At 32.2% G+C, this 21,963-nt stretch overlaps 1 protein-coding gene across 1 annotated transcript; it reads right to left on the reverse strand.

The window, feature by feature from the left end:
* Positions 1–370: 370 nt before the first annotated feature.
* On the reverse strand, positions 371–15,877 carry LOC130451938 (craniofacial development protein 2-like). Its single transcript, XM_056791294.1, has 3 exons — positions 15,672–15,877; positions 8,460–9,125; positions 371–518 (listed from the first exon to the last, which is right to left on the reverse strand). Exons 1-3 carry the CDS (start codon positions 15,875–15,877, stop codon positions 371–373), a joined length of 1,020 nt encoding a protein of 339 aa, XP_056647272.1.
* Positions 15,878–21,963: the final 6,086 nt, after the last annotated feature.

A 21,963-nucleotide genomic window follows, 5' to 3' on the forward strand; every position in this document is an offset into this window, starting at 1 on the left:
AAACATCTACTACTACAGTAGATAACAGAATTTGAAAATGTTCCAAACTTGTAGTTAGGGAAACATTTTCTTGATTTGCTTGATTTTTGTTTTCTATGTGTAAAAGAGTATTGTGTTTACCCTTACATGTTTTACATGAAGCATACAATCTGCATTGGTTGGTTTTGTGGCCACTTCGAAGACAGTTTAAGCATAACTTTAGTCTTTTGGCTTGTTCCATGCGATTTAGCACAGACATTGCCTAAAATTTGTCGCACATAAACACTCTGTGATCGCCACTGCATATGGCACACTTGAAACCTTGAAAAGAGGTTTTGTTTTCATGTGAATTATTTTCTGAATCGGCAGAAAGTAAGTCTCTGGTTTTCCCTTACTTGGATCCCTGTTCAAGTTTGTTCAACTCTAATCGCTCTAGCAAGTCTGATCTACTTCTTAAAAATTCATACATATCCTCAAGAGAAGGCAAATCTTTTTTGGACTTGTATTCCTCCCATTTACTAACAGATCCATCGTCCAAACTTTTAGCCATTAAATGTAAAATTAGAATATCTCACTGATCTGTGGGAAGTTAAAGAAGAAGTAGTTTACAATGAATTGATGAAGAATGTTGCCAGTGAGTTGATAATCATTATTTTCATTACTAAAGTGGAGTTTATTACTTCCTTCTATTATAATCCTTTTTTTTTCGTGTTTAAAACTTATCGGATTGATTCCTTAACATATATAGCTGTCATAAAAACTCCCGATCTCTTTTTTTACATTGCTGACTTGCTGTACTATTATGACAAAAACTTTTTATAAATTACTGATATCCAACCCAATTTTACTTAGAAAATTTTTGAATTGCTAAACAAGATATTTTCTAAAACGACTCATTTCTTCAATAATTCACTTTATTTTCTCCAATTTTCCTGATTTTCATGTCTCTTCTTATTTTAACTTATGCAAGAAGTTATAACTTCATAACTTTCTCAGTATGTAGTGTATCTTAAATATTCATATTATTACAACAATTCATGTGTTTAAAAAAAAGTAAAGGTGGTAGGAAGCTTTTGTTTTTTTATAAACATCGATAGAGTGTAGGTTTTCTAATGATATATAATTTTTTTCGATATCTTTTTGCTAACCAGAGTTGTAATTGGACCATTTCGACGAAATTCCAAGTTGCATGATTTGCGAAATTTATCAGTGTAAAGGTGGAAACAATGTAACGGCTTTTTGTGATGGTTATTGAGCAGCTGTTCCTCTTTATTTATCGAGAACAGATATTAATACATATTTCCATAATGCAGGTACTACAGATGAATTTCTTCTAAATTTTAATGATTTATTTAATATACTTAAATCTCGTAATAGATTGGCAAAATAAATATTCTAAAAATCACTTAGCTCACGAACAAATTATTATTATTATATATTTGTAGTAATGTGAAGAGGAAAATGATGCTGAAAAGAAGTAAGAATGCTTATCGTTTGAAACGTATATGAGCATGATTTCTTTCTGGACTTGAATGGTACAATCATACATAATTTCGAATTGTATAAGTACGAAGAAGAATTGGAAAATGAAGCCGTAGATACCTTCAATAATGATCTCAAATCTGAATGGATATAATTATAGAATAAATGGTTGATTGGATTGCATAGTGACAAATTGAGAAGTGTCAAATAAGCATTAAGAAAACGAATGACAATATCTGGCTGGCGGGAGGCGCTAGTGTCTATGGAATTGAATTTAATTAGGCATCTGGCCAGCAGGGTGCGCTAGTGTCTATGGAACCTTGTTTAGTTTGGCGCCTATGGAACTGTATTTAGTTTGGGGCGCTAGTGTGTATAGAAATTAAACACAAAGAGAATTTTTATTTAGTTTAACTTGCGGCCGCTAAGTACTTTCAGTTCGACTATTCCTTGCTAGATGGCGCTAGTTCGTGTTTTAGTTTATCGTTTGGCCGGCAGAGGGCGCTAGTGTCTATAGAATCGTGTCTAGTTTGGCGTCTGACCGGCAGAAGGAGCTGATGTGTATAGAAATTAAACACAAATAGTATTTTTATCAAGATCAACTAGCACCCGCTAGGTACTTCCAGTTTGACTATTCCTCGCCAGATGGCGTAAGTTCGTGTTTGGTTAGTTTGCCGATCGGTCAATAGAATCGTGTTTAATTTGACGTTTGGCTAGCGGGAGGCGCTAGTGTCTATGGGAATTTGTTTAGTTTGGCGTTTGGCTCGCTGGGGGCGCTACTGCCTATGGAATCGTGTTTAATTTGGCGTTTGACCGGCAGGAGGCGCTAGTGTCTATAGAATAGAGTGTATACAAATAACACTTATTATCCGTCTTACGTTCATTCACTTAAATAATATAATAGTAATCCCCTAACCTCTACCTGTCGAATAAGTCTTGGAGAAACTGCTCTAGGTGCGGATTTTGTTGGATAAAGTTGGAATCTCGTAGAATCACTATCGATTTTTGATCTTGAAATAGACTTTGTACAGCTTTCTCAGCTAAATCGACAACATTCACAAATACACTGATGTATTCACGTTTATATAACCATGTTGTCGTCTACAAAAACTGAAGTCAAACATTTCAGCGAATTATCATTATAACAATCGTCGTTTTATATAAATTCCTCTCATACAATATATTTACTTTCGTAATCACATCGACAATCGTTCTATTGGTAACATATTCTGCGTGTCCAGATTGAAAGAGATAAAAAAAAAGTTATTTTCTGACGTATATTCCATATATCTTACGATAAAACGGGAAAGGTTTGGAAGTTGATAAGGGACCCCGTTGTAATGCGGACAATTTACGGTTTTCCGATGACGATGGTCCCCTTAATAAGCGTCGGAAATAACTACTAAACTAAGTAATCTTATGGTAGAACTGAGACAGTGTTTAATTTGAAATTGCAATGAAAAAATATCCACATGACCAATTTTCGTTAAGCCCCAAATTAAAAATGCGCGAGAAAGACTCATTAAGTAAATAAAAAAGAAGTAAAAAGAGTTAAACCAAATAAAAAAAAGGACGAAAGTATGGTCAAATCGTTTGACATAGATAAATCAACAACAACCAATGAAAATAAAACATTTTGGGTCTCCCATACTCCCCAATAAAATCCTCCAATTATATTAGAATAAAACCCCACATGTTATGCGTAGTGAATAACTCTCAAAATAAACTTTATTAAAAACGTTAGAGCAACTTTATTGGGATAAATAAATGATAGTTATACTTTAGCCCAACTTTATTGGGATACGTAAATGATAGTTATACTTTAGCCCAACTTTATTGGAATACATAAATGATAGTTATACTTCAGCACAACTTTATTGGGATACATAAATGATAGTTATACTTTAGGTCAACTTCATTGGGATACATAAATAATAGTTATAATTTAGCCCAACTTTATTGGGATACATAAATGATAGTTATACTTTAGCCCAACTTTATTGGGATACATAAATGATAGTTATACTTTAGCACAACTTTATTGGGATAAATGAATGATAGTTATACTTTAGCCCAACTTCCTGGGGATACATAAAGGATAGTTATACTTTAGCCCAACTTTATTGGGATACATAAATGATAGTTATACTTTAGTCCAACTTTATTGGGATACATAAATAATAGTTATACGCTAGCTCAACCAGGTTTGAATCACAGTCCCACCAAGTTTAGAACACTTAGTCCATGTCTGTGCCTATACTGGACCCATCGTAAAATCCCATATGGGAAACAATAAGATGGTTTGATTATGGAGCTCCTCGAGGAAGTCTTGAGATTGAAATTTGTTATAATACACGTATATACAAACATAATTTTATAATAAAACTGAATTTGCATTACAAGTAATTTCGTATTGAAACACGAGAGAATTCTCTTTCGAATTTATCCTTGGAGAAACGGGCAAAACTACACACAAACTCGATATTCTTTGGGGATGAACAAAATATTCGCAAGAGTTATTATGAAATGTTAAATTTCTGTTACGTAGCTTTATCGAATTGAAATGCCCGCTTTTTTAGCTTAACGATTTGACAAGTGCTATTCGTTAAATGTAAAATTCATTCCAATAATATATCAACAAACGGAAACTTCATTTATTTACTTAAAAAGTTTTCTCTAACTAATTTTTAAAAAATCAATTGTAACTTTATAGATTTAGTAACTCCAAGGAATTAATTTTTTGTGTACTGTTGTTGTTTATTCATACTTTTGAATAATCAACTGATTCTGAAAATTAAATATTTCGATGTTTACCTAGAAAAGTTGTTTACTATTCAGTTCACGGGGAAGCGTTAATTATCTTTCGAGATTTTCGTTATTGCACGAACAGTTTTATAAATTCAAAATCCAGTTTGTTTTTTGTTAATTCTTTTTCGCGCGATTTATGAGTTATTTGATCACAATTCCCAGAAAAAATATGAAAGCTCCTTAATAATATTTTTTATCGTGAAACAAGTCAATTAAAGATCAAACAACTTGAGGAAGACAATCCAAACAATGTTTATAGCCGTTTATTGTATTTATTTTTGGAAAAAAATTCACATGGTAAACGAAGCTGTGTTTAAGGAAGCTTTCTGAAAGGATGAGATCTGATATCAGCTCTTTTGGATTCCCTCTAATTAATTTCAAGCAATATTTCGAGATAAATTGTACAGTCCAAAAGCTCATTATCAAAAATAAAAATTAATAACGTCATATCTCGAATTCAGTATCAAAATGTATCGTGTTGAACAACGCGCGGTGATTTAATTATTGAGTTAACCTCAAATCAAAAGTTCGTAGGTTTAAATTGTCCACAAATGAACATTTTCGAAATTTGAAAAATCCTTTCTGTTCAAGAAACGTCAATTATTTAATTCTACTTTTGGATTGGGTAATTTAAAAATGGTAATGACTGCGCGTCGTCGTTTTATAACCCAACGGCTTTTGGGATGCTATTACGTTCAAACGAATACCAGTCCAAAACTCAAAATTTAATTAATTTTTATTCTTCGTCCGATGGAATCTTTGATTAAACTTAATACCGGAATTGTCAGAAATATCATGAGGCTTTAAATACTAAGAGTTCAGTTTTGTGGTCACGTATATTTCAGACACAACAACCTGGGAAATCGCGCGCAGAGTTGTGCATACAAAAGCTAATAGTTTCCCTCGTTAACACAGTTATAATAATTTAAAATCCCTTACGGCTCAAAGTCCCGCAGATTTTTCTACAACTAGAGTTCATTGTACCAAACATCCATAAGAAAAATAATTTTTTAGTCTGTTTTTTTAAAATTCTGGAAAATACGGAATAGGTTATGTCACCAAATTTAATTGCTGTGAATTTTTTTTGAAGGGCTGTTTAAAGTCAAAAGTTTATGTTACATTTTAGAAAGGAACAATGAAAAAAGAGAATGAAAATAAAAGTTGGATGATCGAGATTAATGATCCAAAGATATAAGATGGTGAGAAGATTGATTCGGAAAGAAAAGTGATGAAAAACTAAGGGTTAATAACTATGGATAGGTACAAATGGGAAGTATATGTAAATAAGCGTAAGTTTGAGGATGAACTTACCTTGAAAATGGCTTGAAAAGAAAATTCCGGAGTTGGTAGTAAATACAAATAATCATAATAGTTTAAGAAATTGTATAATAATGATTCTGAATATCTCGAGCGCTCGAACTCGTTGGGACGCTACTACAATCGGTATTACTATCCGTAGCGGGTGTCTCATTTCTCAAATTTTCCATAATTTTGCGTTTATAACTCAAAGGACCCGGTTTAATTGCATCGCAAAAGCAACGTTTCTCTTTTCTCAACCTAGACATATCGGTTTTCAATTTATATCAATATTTGACATACGACCGCGTTAATGTCAAATTTAACTAATATAACCTCAAAACAGCATTTTGTTTTTTTACAATTGATTATTTGTATCCAACATACTTATTATAACCTTGAAGTATTCTTCTTCTTTTTTATACGTCTGAGCGGTGTCAGATTCAATTAGACACTGTTTGAATCGGATTGCGGAGTCTAAAAATGCTAATAAAAATAAATGGATTTCCCCAAACAAAAAGTAATAAAAGTCTACAAGCTATATAAATGTATTGAAATCCTCCACGGACTCTCGGAGTCCGGATGGTGGCTTTTCGGATTACGAGATAACTAATGTAAATACATACTGAGGAACCCAATCTTTATGTGGGATGTCTACAGATCCTCGTCTTCTGTTCCATACGCTTCCTGGTGGTATCTGACACCTCCAGAGAATACAGATAGAGCATCAAGCATCTTGTAGGTGTCTGTATCAAAATAAAAAACAAACAATAATATCTCCTTTGCATAAAAAAGTACCTACTCAATTCTCAATGAAAAGTATATCAATCAGTTGTTCAACAGTTTACAGACTAAGTACCTAATCATTATAATTACCTAATTATAAAATAATCTTTCTGGCTTTCTGAGTGGCAAATTTATCAATCATTTCCGTAAAACCTATTTTTCACAGATTTCGAATTTAATTTGAAGAGAGATTTTCTTCGAAGAGTCACTCTATTTTTCATAATACTCATATTTTTTCTTGGGCTTCATCAGTGTATCAAAATCAGAATTGCTGAGATTTTCTGCAAAGTTTCTAATTTTGTTGGAACCTTAATACCAATGACATTATAAGAACAATTTTCTTGTTGGTTACAAGAGTTATTCATACTTTCAAAAGCACTTAAAGTTTCAGGTGAGTGAAATAATAGAAAGATATACATGAATTTTTTTATAAAAATTTCAAATCTTGTTGAGCTCCAAAACTATTGATACGTTTACCTCCGCGCCCTTGCTGTTCTTCACGCGAGTTATTTGGACAGATAGTTAATTCAGATTTAATCAATATATTTAATGTTTATAAAAAAAGTTGTTTAAATAACTTTTTGGTTTATATAGTAATAAAAAACTCTGCATATTCACATGTACAGTGTTGCCGTTTCAGTTGGCAAGTGGGAAATTCAAAAAGTGATGGACTTATCGATCTAGCTTTGTAATTACTATTTGAGAAGAGGTGATTCATTAGTATTAGATATTGTCAACCTCTTAAAAGCATTTAGCTTGTGTAAATCATACTCATCAATATGCATATTAAATGCATATTCTGTATTTTACATCAGTCTGGAAGATCCGTTCCATCTAAATTTTCCTAAATTGAATTATTACACTCATCTGAAACTTTAAGTGCTTCCAAGAGTGAGTCTCTCTTATAACCAATAAGAAAAATGTTCTAAGAATGTCACTGATATTGAGGTTCCAATAAAAAATAAAAACAGGAAACAAACATGAATACTGATGAATTACCCGACTCAAGGGACTTATTGGGTACTTCATTATGCAAGGACAATGTAAAACTAATTTACAAAAAAAATGCTTTGAATTTATTCATGAAAGTGGGGACAGATTTTTAAAATTTAAATTCTTAAAAACCTTTTTTTTATCATCCCATCACCTCTGAAAAACTTTTTATACCTCCCAATCCTATCGTATGGTTTAATTAGTTAGTAATGTTGTTCGACTTCGAGATAATGAAGGAGTTAGAGCGGAAAAGGATTTAAGGGATCTCAAATATTTGAGTTTATCTACTCGATTCATTTAAGAGATACCAAAATTTAAATTTCCACAGTATCCAGTACAAGATGAGTAATTATTGAGCTTACCACTGAATTTGGAAGTTGTTCTAATTCAGTCTGAGTAATGATAGTCTTTCTTTCAAGAAATAGTCCAAATAGATCAAATTACATATTTTGTTTAATGCCTTTAGTGAGTTTACTAATTCAATCAACTGACGATCTTAAATCAAATTATACTCGTAATATTTTTTTGTTTTGTACAAAACAATAGAGACTAACGGAGAACATCGAAAGTATGTTTTTTTCAGTTCTTTTATTGTGTTGTTTGTTCTATTCCTCACTCTTTTATAGGCTTCGTATTCTTCCTGTGTTCTATTGGTAATGTATTTTATGTACGCTTTCTTTTTTTCATTTGCCAGTTCCTTAATTTCTAGAGTGAACCAGGGTTTATTCTGTGTTCTATTCGTGTCTATTGTTCTTTCTCCTAGGGATTCCTTTGCGCTGTTCTTTATGTTATTCTTTAGTTTTTCCCAGGCGGCTTCTACGTTGTCGATTTCTTTTATAGGGTTTTGGACAATTTTTTCGCGGAGTCTGTTTTGATAGAGGTATTTAATGCTTTCATCCTTAAGCGACTCTATATTAAATTTCGATACGTAGTTGGATGTTTTTCTTTTCTTTATTATGTGGGATACGCGGTATTTACACAATACTAAACCGTGTTGGGTGCCGATGTTTGCCGATGTTAATACCCGTACGTCAAGTATCTGGGAGGGGTGGACTTTCCTGTTTGTAATTATGTAGTCAATAGTTGATTTTTGGCTTCTCGTGTTAGCGAAGGTGTACTTTTGTTGTTTCTTATGATCAAAATATGTGTTGTTGATACGTAATTCGTTGAGGGCGCATACATCTATCAATATATCTCCGTTATCATTCACTGCTCCTTCGTTGAAACTATGCATGATTCCTGGGATGACTGTGTTCCCAATTCTTGAGTTAAAGTCGCCCATAATAAACACTTTGTCTTTACTGGGTATTTTATCTGACGTAGCTTGCAAGGCATCAAAAAAAGCTTCCCTTTCTTCTTTCGGTTTGCTTACATCAGGTGCATATATACTTAGTAGGTGTGTTCTTTCGTTGGCCAGCTCTACTATTATCTGTATGATGCTATGACTTATATACTGTACTTCCTTAATATCTTTTTCAAATTTTTTATTCACTAGTAACCCTACTCCTCCCCGTGCTCGCAAGTTCATGTCGACTCCACTATAAAACAGTATGTAGTTTTGGTACCTTTGACTGCCATTGCCTTTCTTCTTGGTCTCTGAAAGTGCGCAGAAATCTATTTTGTTTTTCTCTATTTCTACGACCACCTCATAGTCTTTGTTGCTCCATGATGTAATGTTCCAACTTCCGAGTCTTACTATGTTTTCTTTCCATACTCGTTTTTTCCGTTTTCGTGCCGTGTCGTCGTCAATGCTCCGTCCAGTTTCCGAGGCTAATGTGACAGTTCTGTGAGTGTTTTTTCTTTTTACGAGGGGCAGGTTACTGGCCTCACCCCTTAACCCTCCTCCTTTATCCGGGCTTGGGACCGGCAGTGATAGTCAATGGGCTACTCAATCCACCCATCAACCACCCTAGGCGGAGTTGCAAATCAATACTTATGCCAAATTTATTCATTTTCATGCCTTTTCCTTAGATTTCCAAATAAAATTCAATTATATTGTCTTAAAGCGTAATAAATGTTTATGCCCCTTTCCGTCAATTTGATGCCCAATTCCATTTGGCACAAAAATTTCATAAATATGATTAAATTCATTCATCTGTCAAGCCGATAATTTTTCCTATGTCCAAGCTAATCAATTTTATTTATTTTTCAATAAAACAACTTCAAAATAGCAATTTTTTTCGCGTAATTTCGATGCACAAATCAAAGATTATCAACATTTTTTTCCGCCACAATTAGGGTAGAATATTGTTGCGTATCTTGAAAAGAATAGAAATTTTTGGACTCTCAAAAACAGCAGTTGGTGAATAATTACTTAAACAATTACAAAAAATTTGGTTGTTATATTATACTTGTATTTTCTAAAATTAATATTCATCATAATAGATAGTATATTGACGAAATTTCGACTGGGAAAATGTGATAATCAATCTGGAAAAATCGGGAGACTAGTACTTGATTTTTAATTTTTACCAGACAGATAGAACTAAGACACTGAATGAAAACTCTTACGACAGAATAAAGTGCAGGAAAGCTGTTTCATTAAGGTCAACACGGCTTCGAGCATTTCTATACACCTTGTTTCACACAGTGTCTTTGAACTATATTTACCTGGCTCAATTCAATCAGAGATATGGACAGTTGCTGTATACTGCAAGAGGTTAAATCTTGGAAATTCTGGTTTGGACTTTCTTAATTATTCCACTCGATTTACTTCAGTGCGAATTCTGAAGCTAGATATACTGTGAAATTTCCTTGGCCGAAGCAACTCCCAGTTGCATCTATAATTTCATCTTCTATATAATACGTTTTGGACACAACATGAAACCACCATTTAATAATTGGAATAAGCTTATTTGAGGTGCAATCTGCAAAACGGTTTTTGTTGGCAAAAATCTTGTAGAAACCTATGGATATTTAGTGTCTGTGTGTGAGGTAAATTTTCTTAATATTAAACATGTGTTAACAATTTGTGGAGTCCCACGAGGTAATGGAGAAGTGGAAAGGGTAAATAGGACCCTTATACCAGTCTTAACAAAACTCAGTTTGGAAGAGCCAGGAAAGTGGTACAAATACGTTGACAAAGTACACACTGCCTCGAATACCACCTAACAGCGAAGCATAAGTACCACACCCTTTGAAGTATATACAACTGATCCAAAATTGAAGAGAAAATTTTTTGATCCTCACGAAATTGTTAAGGTTAAAGAAAATGATAGATATAACGTTGTTAAAATCGGAGATCACGAGATTATCGCTCTACTCCATCCTACGGCGAAGCACAAATTCTGTAATAAAAGTGTTTTCTCTCTAACCGGCGTTTTAAGCAAAAAAGAACCCTAGACAACCGAGAAATTCTTTTAGTTATTTATTGCGTTATGCAATTCTGTGGTGATACGAGGATATATTGAAAAATTCTTAGCCTACTATAGAACCAAACAAAATTTCAATGTCAAAATGTTTTATTGCGCAACCAGACCTCCACAGCTTTTATTATCTCCTCGTTGGGAGAAAATTTACGACCTATTGAATTTTTTTTCAGTTGAGTGGTCAGTAACGTCGAATAGTAATCTCCAGTTATTGTTCTACCCTTATTAAAAAAATCAATCATGATTACTCCATGACAATCCCAAAAAACTGGAGCAAGAACTTTTCCAGCACATTTTTGGACACGAAACTTCTTAGGTCTGGGAAAACCAGAGTGTCGCCACTCGACAGTCTGATAAAATCATGTCATAAACTGTATCGATATTTTCGACGACTGACTGGCCTTCATGATCGGTCATCATCTTCAATGGAAAATTTACCTCGTAAATCTGCTCACCTCTTAACGCTTCTAAATACAGGTACTTGATGATGGCTTGATACTCCAATTTGTCGATTTTCCCAATTTCGGTGGATATATTTTTTCTTTCAATTTATTGCGTAACTCTGGTTTTCATTTTTAACGTAAAACTTAACACTGACATTTTTAATAAGTTATTTTTCGTTGCTATTGTAACGCAATATTTTGTTTATGCATGGAACTGGTCTAGGCCACCAACTTATCAATACATCGTCGTATAGTTCAAATGGGGGACGACAATGACCCTCCACTTTGGGATTCTCAAATATTTGAGGTTATCTACTCGGAAATAACATTTTCATCACTTTAGGGTTATGTGACACACAATACCAATTTGTTGGGGTTTATCTAAGAGATAAACAAATTTTAAATTGTTCACAATATCCAGTGCAAATGAGTAATTATTGAATTTACCACTCAATTTGAAAATTGTTCTAATTCACTCTGAGTAATGATAGCTAGTATTTTCTCCAAGAAATATTCCATTGATGATTTGCAGTTATTACGAATACCAAAAACAGTTGATATCTTATGAATCACCTTTTCCTGTAGTTTTTAGTATCTTTCGACCAAATGGATCAAATTCCATATTTTTTCAATGCCTTTAGTGAGTTACTAATTCAATCAACTCACCATATGAAATCAAATTATACGCGGTAATATCTTTTGTTTTATACAAAACACATAGAAACTAGAGAACATCGAAACAAGCGTCATACAGTGTAATAGTGAGTATGGTGGTAGTGGTAGTAAATGCAGCACACAAATTGTTCTCACGTATTTTATGCAATAATCATCACTTTTCCCCTTTTGTTTTCTATTATCATCTTCATTAGCCATTCGAAGTATTATCTGATTTGGAATTGTCAGTATTGATATGGCCATTCGTTTTCTTAATGCTTATTTGACACTTCCCAATTTGTCACTATGCAATCCTATCAACCATTTGAAGGTATCTACGGCTCCATTTTCCAATTCTTCTTCATACTTATACAATTCGATATTATGTATGATTGTACCATTCAAGTCCAGAAAGAAATTATGCTCATTTACGTTTCAAACTATAAGCATTCTTACTTCTTTTCGGCATCATTTTCCTCATCATGGCTCTTCACATTACTACAAATATTTCGAAATATGTGATTTAAGGTAGTTTTGAAAATAATAAATTGATGCAATCAAATATTTTGTTGTTGAGCTAAGTGGTTTTTAAAATATTTATTTTGCCAATCTATCACGAGATTTAAGAATAATAAATCAATTAAAATTAGAGGAAATGCAGCTGTAGCACCTGCATTATGGAAATATGTATTAATATCTGTTCTCGATAAATAAAGAACATCTGTTGTACTTAAAATTTGGGTTGCCAATTTAACTTTCATAGTTATTATGTTTGAGCGAGAATGAAAAAAAATCTAGCTGCTCAATAACCATCACAAAAAGCCGTTACATTGTTTCCACCTTTGCACTGATAAATTTCGCAAATCATGCAACTTGGAATTTCGTCAAATTGGTCCAATTACAACTCTGGTTAAAAAAAAGATATCGAAACAAATTATATATCGTTAGAAAATCTATACTCTAGCGATGTTTATAAAAAAACAAAAGCTTCCTATCACCTTTACTTTTTTTTGAACACATGAATTGTTGTAATAATATGAATATTTAAGATATAATACATACTGTGAAAGTTATGAAGTTATAACTTCTTGCATAAGTTAAAATAAGAAGAGACATGAAAATCAGGAAAATTGAAGAAAATAATGTGAATTATTGAAGAAATGAGTCGTTTTAGAAAATATCTTGTTTAGCAATTCAAAAATTTTCTAAGTAAAATTGGGTTGTATATCAGTAATTTATAAAAAGTTTTTGTCATAATAGTACAGCAAGTCAGCAATGTAAAAAATGAGATCAGGAGTTATTATGACAGCTATATATGATAAGGAATCAATCTGATGAGTTTTAAACATGAAAAAAAAAGGATTATGATAGAGTGGAGTGATAAACTCCACTTTAATAATGAAAATAATGAATTTTGATCTTCTGCTTTAGAAGATAATCTATAAAAAATACATCGAGTGAAAAAGAAGACATGTACCAACAAAATTAAAAGGAGTAACAGAAAGAGGCATATTCAAAATTATACTTATCTACAATTATTCTATATATCTCGTAACAGTAAAGGATGACAGAGAGTTGAAAAGCTAAGAACAACTGTGCGAAATTATTTAGAAATGTGGTCCCCTCAAAATTCTTTATACATATAATTAATATAAAATAGATACCTTCCATAGGACAGCTGTAAGCCTACATTTTGATGTTTAGGACTTGTTTTGAAAAGAATACTGTTCCCTTTTCGTTCTCTCAACGTTTTTGCTTCCATTAGAATGACTTGATAACAATATACTTTCAACTGGTTGTTGAGAAGCTAAAAAAATAAAACAAAAGTGTGTGGGTATGTATCAGTAGAAACCCAAGCAGCACAGTGTCGTTACTATGACGGCAATTATAGGCCATTGGCGACCAATGGGGACGCCTAAAAAGACGTCTAAAATGACGTGATTATGACGGGTTAATGTCACATCCTACAGACGTCAACTAATGACGTACCTAGTCCGGCTGGTGAGACGTCAAAATGACGTACTTACTTTTGACAAATGACGTATAAGTAGGATCAAAAATATAAAAAAATGCGTTCAAATTAATACCAGTTTATTACAAAATCTTAAAAAACTACATACTATTACACTTATAGAACATAAAAGTTGAAATAAGGAATTACTAATGATGCAATAATGAAAATGACAACCATTCCTGCTTGAAAGGAAAAACAATACATTTCGAAAAAACTTTGTGGCAGTGCAATAGCTCGATATACTCTGATAAATTTTGGATGCGATAAACATAGAATTCTTTTGAGTCGACAGGGTATTTGTAAAATGAACGGTAATCCTGAAACCTCCTACCTAATATAAAAACTGCTCCATTATTATCCACTACTATATTTTCTATTTTGAAAACCAGTCCTTCTAAGGTAAGACAAAAACAATTTGCTTCTGAATATGATGCAATAGAAAAAATAAAATCTTTATAATGAAGCTTTTTATACTGCTTGCAAGAGAAATTTGGCGTTGGTCCTAAGAAATGGGACAATTCACATTTACAGAAGTGTTCATCATCAGGTGAAGTAGAGTCATGTTTTTCGTACACTGTCATTTCAATTTCTTTTAAGCGTCTATTAATCTGTTGTAACGGTTTATTCGGAGACTGAACTAACGATTTTAAATGGTGGAGATAATTTTCAAATGGAAATGCTGACGAATTGTCTAGTGGCCCGAAATTTTCAACGTCATCTGCCAAATGTAATAAGGAATGTACATTGTAAACTAAGAACTCTAATCCGTAGGTCTTTTCACTGTGCGTTACGAATAAATGCAAAAGTTGGCGCGCAAATGGAACTCCGAATTTTTCAATATGGCGTTTAGAAATAAGTATCATAATTGAACAATGAAATAGCAAAAAATGCTCATATATTGCCAAATTGACATTCCCATACAAAGCAACTGGCCCAATATACAGTAAAAATATTCGAAATTCCGTTGCTTTCCAATCTGCCAACTGAGACAAACTGCGCCCTTTCCGATTGAATTCTACTGGAATACATTTACTGAGAAAAACAATTTTTTCAGATACATTTTGAAATGCAGTAGAGCTCATTTTGGCTCGGCTTGCGCCTCCTGTCCAAATACGCAAAAGTTTTTTCATTACACCTAGACAAACTAGGTGTATATAGTCTAAAGAAAAGACATAGATCAAATCTATAGGAAGAGCTATTAGAGGAGATTCTCCATGATGATGAGATACATCAATTTTAGTCCGAAAAGATTCGTTGTCTCTCTTGTTAAAAGGTAAATTTTTGAAAATGACACGTCCCAGGTGTTCTCCAGAGTTGTCGCACCTTTCACAGGAACTATACCCTGAATGGGTCTTCACACATTTCAGATATGCGCGCGCAGGAGCATCGCAAACAAAGCTGTGAACTTTTACTTCATGGATATTATTATTAATTTCAATGCCCGTGGTAAGTAAGTTCGATAACTCAATTAAAAAATCTTCTAAAAACGCTGACAATAAATTTGATTTGCCACTTCCTAAAAAAGAACCAACAACAAACGGCTCACTATTAAAATTTTTTGCAAATGCTAAAATGGGCCAGAGATCATGTTTCTGACCATTTCTATAAATGGGCAGTTCATCTACATTAAATGAAATGTTGATAATGCTGTACTGAGAAATATTAGGCACTGACAATAACTTTAATTTTAAAGCGTTAACAAGTCCAAAATGACAATATTCGCCATTTAACAACGATTTTGTTTTCGTTTCTCTGGGCGTTTTCAGCAGCGTTCCACTGTCTAACGGTAACTCATTATGGTATGGATGCAAGATATGCAAGAGATGAGTAACTGCTGTACGTCGAACGTACCTTGAAGCTGCCCAGTTTGACAATTTCGAATGCAAATCGCTAGGCGGCGGTTCATTAGAAAATAAATCGTTAGGGGGCACGTTACTGGAATAGGAAGTCAAATGGTTGTATAACGTCGCATCATTGAAGAGCAAATTTTCATTAGGCGAGTTTACATTAAAATCTAAATCTCTTGAGGAACAGGTGTCATTTTCACTTCCACACATTGAATCAGCAAAAAAATGGAATTTGATGATTCATTGGAATCATTATTAACTATTAAAGATGTATTATAACAATTCTGACTCACAGGTGCTAAATTTGCTTCTGCCTGTTAAAAATAATACTTTTCTGGTTTGTGTTTAATAATATAGGTATTAGTTTTTTTACTTTCTGGCCTACTGTTAAGATATATGAAAATAAAAAAAGAAGAAGTCAGTTAGTGAGAATCATAGAGAATTATCGAGAATGATTCATTATTAAGGTTAAGATGATATATTAATATGATTTGTATTGTACATGGAATTGACAAATAAAGGTGTATAAGAAGGAAGACTATAAGTTAATTATTTAAAAAACAACAGGTTATGGGCCCAGGTGATTCTGTGGATAATTAAAATATAAAGAAAATGGCTAATTCACAAATAAAAAATATTTATAACATAGAACTATTGAATGGTGAAAATTATTACTCATGGAAATTTAGAGTGAAAATATTACTAGAAGAAAAAGATGTGGCAGAATGGATAGAAAAAGAATTTGTGGAATCAGATTATACAGTGGAAAAAGACAAAAAGGAAGCTATGAAAAAAGATAAGTTATGTAAGTCATTGATAATACAATGTTTGGATGATAAGCAATTAGAATTTGTAACGGAAAAAAAATACAGCCTATGGTATGTGGCAAGCTTTAGGAGATATTTATGAAAAAAAAGGATTACCCGGGCAAATGATGCTAAGAAGAATGTTAATGTCATTAAAATTAAAAGAGAATGAAGATTTGGAAGGTTATTTGACAGAATTTGATGATCTTGTTAGGAAGATAAGAGCTACAGGGGCTGTTATGAGTGATGAGGACATTGTATGTATGTTAATGATGGGGATGCCTCCAAGTTTTGAAACAGTTATAACAATATTAGAGAATATGGATCCTAAAGTGTTAACAATAGATTTCGTCAAAAGAAAATTTAGAAGTGAAGTAGAAAGAAGAAAAGCATTAAAATCTGAACAATCAACTTATGAACAAAAATCAGCAGTATTTAATACTACAAATACTAGAAAAATAGTGTGTTTCCGGTGTCACAAGGAAGGACATATGCAAAAAGACTGTAAAGAAAGTGTACCAGGGCAATCAAATTCAAGAGTTGTGCAAGGTGGTTTTACAAGAGGTAGTTTCAGAGGAAATTATAGAGGTGGTTATAGTAGAGGAGGTTTTCGAGGATATGCAACTCCAAGTAGAGGTTTCACTCGAGGTAGAAGTTATCATACAAACTACAGAAATCAGGGAAATCATGTAGAGGTGAACAAGAAACAAAGTTCAGAAGATCAGGAAGAGCAAGATGGAATATGTTTTTTGATGAATGGTAATGAAAGTAAGATTGTAAGTAACGATAATATCTCATTCTATATAGATTCAGGCTGTACAGATCATTTAGTAAATAATAACAAATATTTTTATGAATATTTAGAATTAAAAACACCAATTAACATAGCAGTAGCAAAGAATAATGAATATTTGAGGGCAATAGGTATTGGAAATATTAAAGTTTTGAGTAAAATAAATGGAAAGATCATTGAATGCATAATAAAAAATGTTTTTTACGTTCCAAATTTAAGGAAGAATTTATTATCAGTAAAAAGATTAGAAATGTCTAATGTATCTGTAGTTTTTGAGGGTGGTCAGGTTAGTTTATATAATGAAAATAAATTGATAGGAGTAGGATTTAGAAACAGGCTTTATGAGATTATTTTTGAGTATAAGATAGAAAATCGATGTTTTATGATTGAAAATGATGACAATGAATCAATGATGTGGCATAAAAGATTAGGGCATATATATAATGCAAATTTAAAGTTATTAGTTGATAAAAGAATGGTAAAAGGTTTGGAAAATGTAAATGTAAATAAAATTGATTTTTGTGAAGCCTGTGTAAAAGGTAAAATGACAAAACTTAGATTTGAAACAAGATCACATGCAAAAAGATTATTAGAGATTGTTCATACTGATGTTGTTGGACCAATAACGCCACTAAGTCACGATGGGGGTAAATATTTTGTTACATTTGTGGATGATTTTTCTAATTTTTGTACAGTGTATATCATAAAAGGTAAAGATGAGGTGTTTAAGTGTTTTGAAGAATATGTAAATATGGTACAATCAAAATTTAACATAAAATTGGCAGTGCTAAGATGTGACAATGGAGGGGAATATATTTCCAAAGATATAAAAGATTTATGTAAATCAAATGGAACTGTTTTAGACTATACAATACCATATACGCCACAGCAGAATGGTAAGGCTGAGAGGTTTAATAGAAGTTTGTTGGAAAAGGCAAGAACAATGATAGAAGAAGCCAAACTGCCAAAAACATTTTGGAATGAGAGCATTAGAGTAGCTGCTTATATTTTAAATCGTAGCCCTAGCAAACATTTAGAAAATGTTACACCAGCAGAATTGTGGTATGGTAAAAAACCTGATATAAAAAATATTAAGATATTTGGATGTACAGCATATGCTCATATACAAAAACAATTTAGAGAAAAGTTTGATCCAGTTTCTGAAAAAATGATTTTTATAGGATATACAAATACAGGTTATAGATTGTGGAGTATAAAAGGAAAAAGGGTGATAGTAGCACGAGATGTTATATTTAATGAAACTGATTTTATTTATAAAATAAAAAAGGCAAGTATTGAAATAAATAATAGAGAACAAAACAGTTTAGAAGAAAACGTTGAAATAGAATCAGAAGAAGATGAGAGTAATGATGAAGCTCATAAAAGAAAAAATTTTGAAAGAATAAAAAGGAAAGTCAAAATTCCAGAAAAATATAATGATTATGAATTATATATGGCATTTGATGCAGTATCATTTGTAGAAAAAGTACCAGAGACAGTGGAGGAAATAGATAATAGAAGTGACAAAAATATGTGGATACAGGCTATGAAAAGGGAAATTGATTCAATTGAGAAAAATGAGACATGGAATGAAGTAGAGAAACCGGAAAAAGCAGAAATTTTGACAGCTAAATGGGTATTTGCTAAGAAACCATTAGAAACAATAATGGAAGACAGATACAAAGCGAGATTAGTTGTACGAGGATGTGGACAGAGAAATACTTATGATTATGATGATATATATTCACCTGTGGCAAAAATGACAACAATAAGGACTCTTCTAACAGTGAGCAATCAATATGGATATTATATAAAACAACTTGATGTGAAAACGGCATTTCTAAATGGAGATTTAAAAGAAGAAATATATGTTTATGCGCCAGAGAGGGTAAATTGTAAACCAGGATGTGTTTTAAAATTGAATAAAGCTCTTTATGGCTTAAAACAAGCTGCAAAATGCTGGAATATAAAAATAAATACATATTTATTAAATTTAGGTTTTACAAGATCAGAAACTGATTATTGTCTATATACAAAAGTTGATGAAGATAAACAAATTATGTATTTATTACTCTACGTGGATGATATCATATTAGCAGGGCAAAAATTAAATAAAATTGAAATTTGTAAAAATGATTTAATGAGATGTTTTGATATAAAAGATAAAGGAGATTTAAAGAGTTTTCTAGGACTTGAAGTAAATTATATTAAAGAAGAAGGAATCTTGGAATTAAGTCAAAGAAGATATTTACTTGGAATATTAGAAAGATTTAATTTTGATAATTGCAATCCCACAGCAACACCTATAGATCCAAAGTTTAATATTTTTGAAAATAAAGATGATGAATGCACACTACCAGTAAGACAACTAATTGGATGTTTAATGTATCTGATGCTTGGAACAAGACCAGATATCAGTTACTCAGTAAATTATTTAAGTAGATTTCAAGATAAAAATAATAGTTTGGTGTGGACAGGATTAAAAAGAATTTTAAGATATTTAAAAGGAACTGTTAATATGCATTTAAAATTTGAAAGAAAAAATAATGAAAGTTTGTTTGAGTGTTATGTGGATTCTGATTGGGGAAGTGAAGTGGTAGATAGAAAATCAGTGTCAGGATATTTAATTAAATTATTTGGTAATATAGTGATGTGGGTAACAAGAAAACAAAATTGTGTGACTCTTTCAAGCTCAGAAGCTGAGTTAGTGGCATTATGTTCCGCAGTACAAGATTGCTTATGGTTTAAGAAATTATTGTTTGATATGAAAGTCAATATTCAAAATTTTAAAATATATGAGGACAATCAAGGATGTATAGCTTTGATAAAAAATCCCGAAAATAACAAACGTGTAAAACATATAGATATAAAATACAACTTTGTGTGTGACATTTTAAATACAAAGAAAATGGAATTAACTTTTATTGGAACTAAAAATCAAGTAGCAGACATTTTAACAAAGGGGCTCCACAAAAGACAGTTTTATAAGAATAGAGATTATTTAAATTTATGTTAAGATATTTTGTTTATTATTAATGTTAATAAAAGAAAAAAATCAAAATATAATATTTGAAATTTCATAGAAAAGTATTAAGAGAGGGTGTTAAAAATAATACTTTTCTGGTTTGTGTTTAATAATATAGGTATTAGTTTTTTTACTTTCTGGCCTACTGTTAAGATATATGAAAATAAAAAAAGAAGAAGTCAGTTAGTGAGAATCATAGAGAATTATCGAGAATGATTCATTATTAAGGTTAAGATGATATATTAATATGATTTGTATTGTACATGGAGTTGACAAATAAAGGTGTATAAGAAGGAAGACTATAAGTTAATTATTTAAAAAACAACACTGCCACCCTTCTGTAGAGTTGTCTTTGACTAACAACACTTTTTTTCTTACGGGTTGCCATGCTGCTGCTTTTTCAATTTCTCTGGTGCATGTTTCAACCACACCTTGATGGTATCTTCTATTTCTTTCTGACTGACTAGAGGGGAGCTTTTTCTTACAGCACCTAAAAATGTTGTTTCAGATTAATAATAAGTATGCACCTACAAGTGAAAACACCAATAATCACATCCTTTACGTTTAAGTTTTTAAAAGCCTTTTTCTCACCTCGTTTGCCACAAAAATTCCAATTAGTTGCAAGAGAATGAGTGAACAAAAAATTTAAAATGCGGTTTGTATGTCCAGTAAAATCTCTCCCTCCAAAAGTCGATAGATATGCCGACTGGAATCACATAATTTAAATTGTAAAATACATATTAAGTGGTACAGAACACCCACCAAAGCCAGGCAATTATTTTTTTTATTCAGTTATGTTTCCAATTTGGTAATATCCTCTTGAGAATTCAAAGGAAACTGTACGCCTATATCATCTGGTAAATCTGTATTACTGGCGTGATTGCCACTGCGATCTTGTTTTCGGATCCACTGCAAAATTTGATTGTTCTGTTCTCTAATGGTCTTCAATAAAGTCATTACAACTTTTGGTTGCCGTTCGCCATTACGCGCACACGCGTTCACACCAGCAGTCCAGCACGCATGCGCCTGCACGTCTCGTATCGTATCGTGGCATTTCGATTAAAAACGCGCCAAAATTAAATCTTGGTCGACAGCCTCGACAGGAATCGATGCTAAAAATAATTGTTTCCTACTAATAAAATAGTTAAATAATTGTTAATTACAACATTCTCACTTCATCTTTAAATTCAAATTGCATTTCCACTTAAAACGTCAGTTTAGTATTTTCATTGCTAATTAATGAATTTATATTTATATCCAAATTTTAGGTAAACAACAATTTAAAATGTACAATTTTTTATAAAGCACGTATAGGGCTTAGTTTTTGTAATAAACTTTCGTTCTAATTTTTTTATAGTTGATTAAAAAGCACTTAAAACGACCGAAAACGTACGAAAGACGTCTCTAGACGACGTCAAAATGACATCTGAAATGTCACGTCATATGGACGTCGCTTATTGGTCTACGACGTCGCCGACTAATAATGTCCAATAATTGACGTCATTATAACGACGCTGTGCTGCTTGGGAATGGCATTACCTCACCCAATTCAAACGAACATGTTTCTTCAATAATCAACAACTCTAAAATACCTTAGACATGGAGTGCAATAAACCATTAAGTTGCATTACAATGTATTCCCTAAGCTAAATTTACACTCAACCAAGTCATA

The sequence above is a fragment of the Diorhabda sublineata genome, chromosome Y (assembly GCF_026230105.1).
Source record: "Diorhabda sublineata isolate icDioSubl1.1 chromosome Y, icDioSubl1.1, whole genome shotgun sequence".
NCBI lineage: Eukaryota > Metazoa > Arthropoda > Insecta > Coleoptera > Chrysomelidae > Diorhabda > Diorhabda sublineata.

What these genes read in the sequence shown, in the direction of transcription:
- LOC130451938 (XM_056791294.1), bottom strand. Translation starts at nt 15,877, where the DNA reads ATGTGTGGAAGTGAAAATGACACCTGTTCCTCAAGAGATTTAGATTTT. An exon ending in TCAAACTGGGCAGCTTCAAG is followed by an intron (nt 9,126 to 15,671) that starts GTACGTTCGACG and finishes AAACACTCACAG; the next exon opens with AACTGTCACATTAGCCTCGG. An exon ending in GATCATAAGAAACAACAAAA is followed by an intron (nt 519 to 8,459) that starts GTACACCTTCGC and finishes AATGGCTAAAAG; the next exon opens with TTTGGACGATGGATCTGTTA.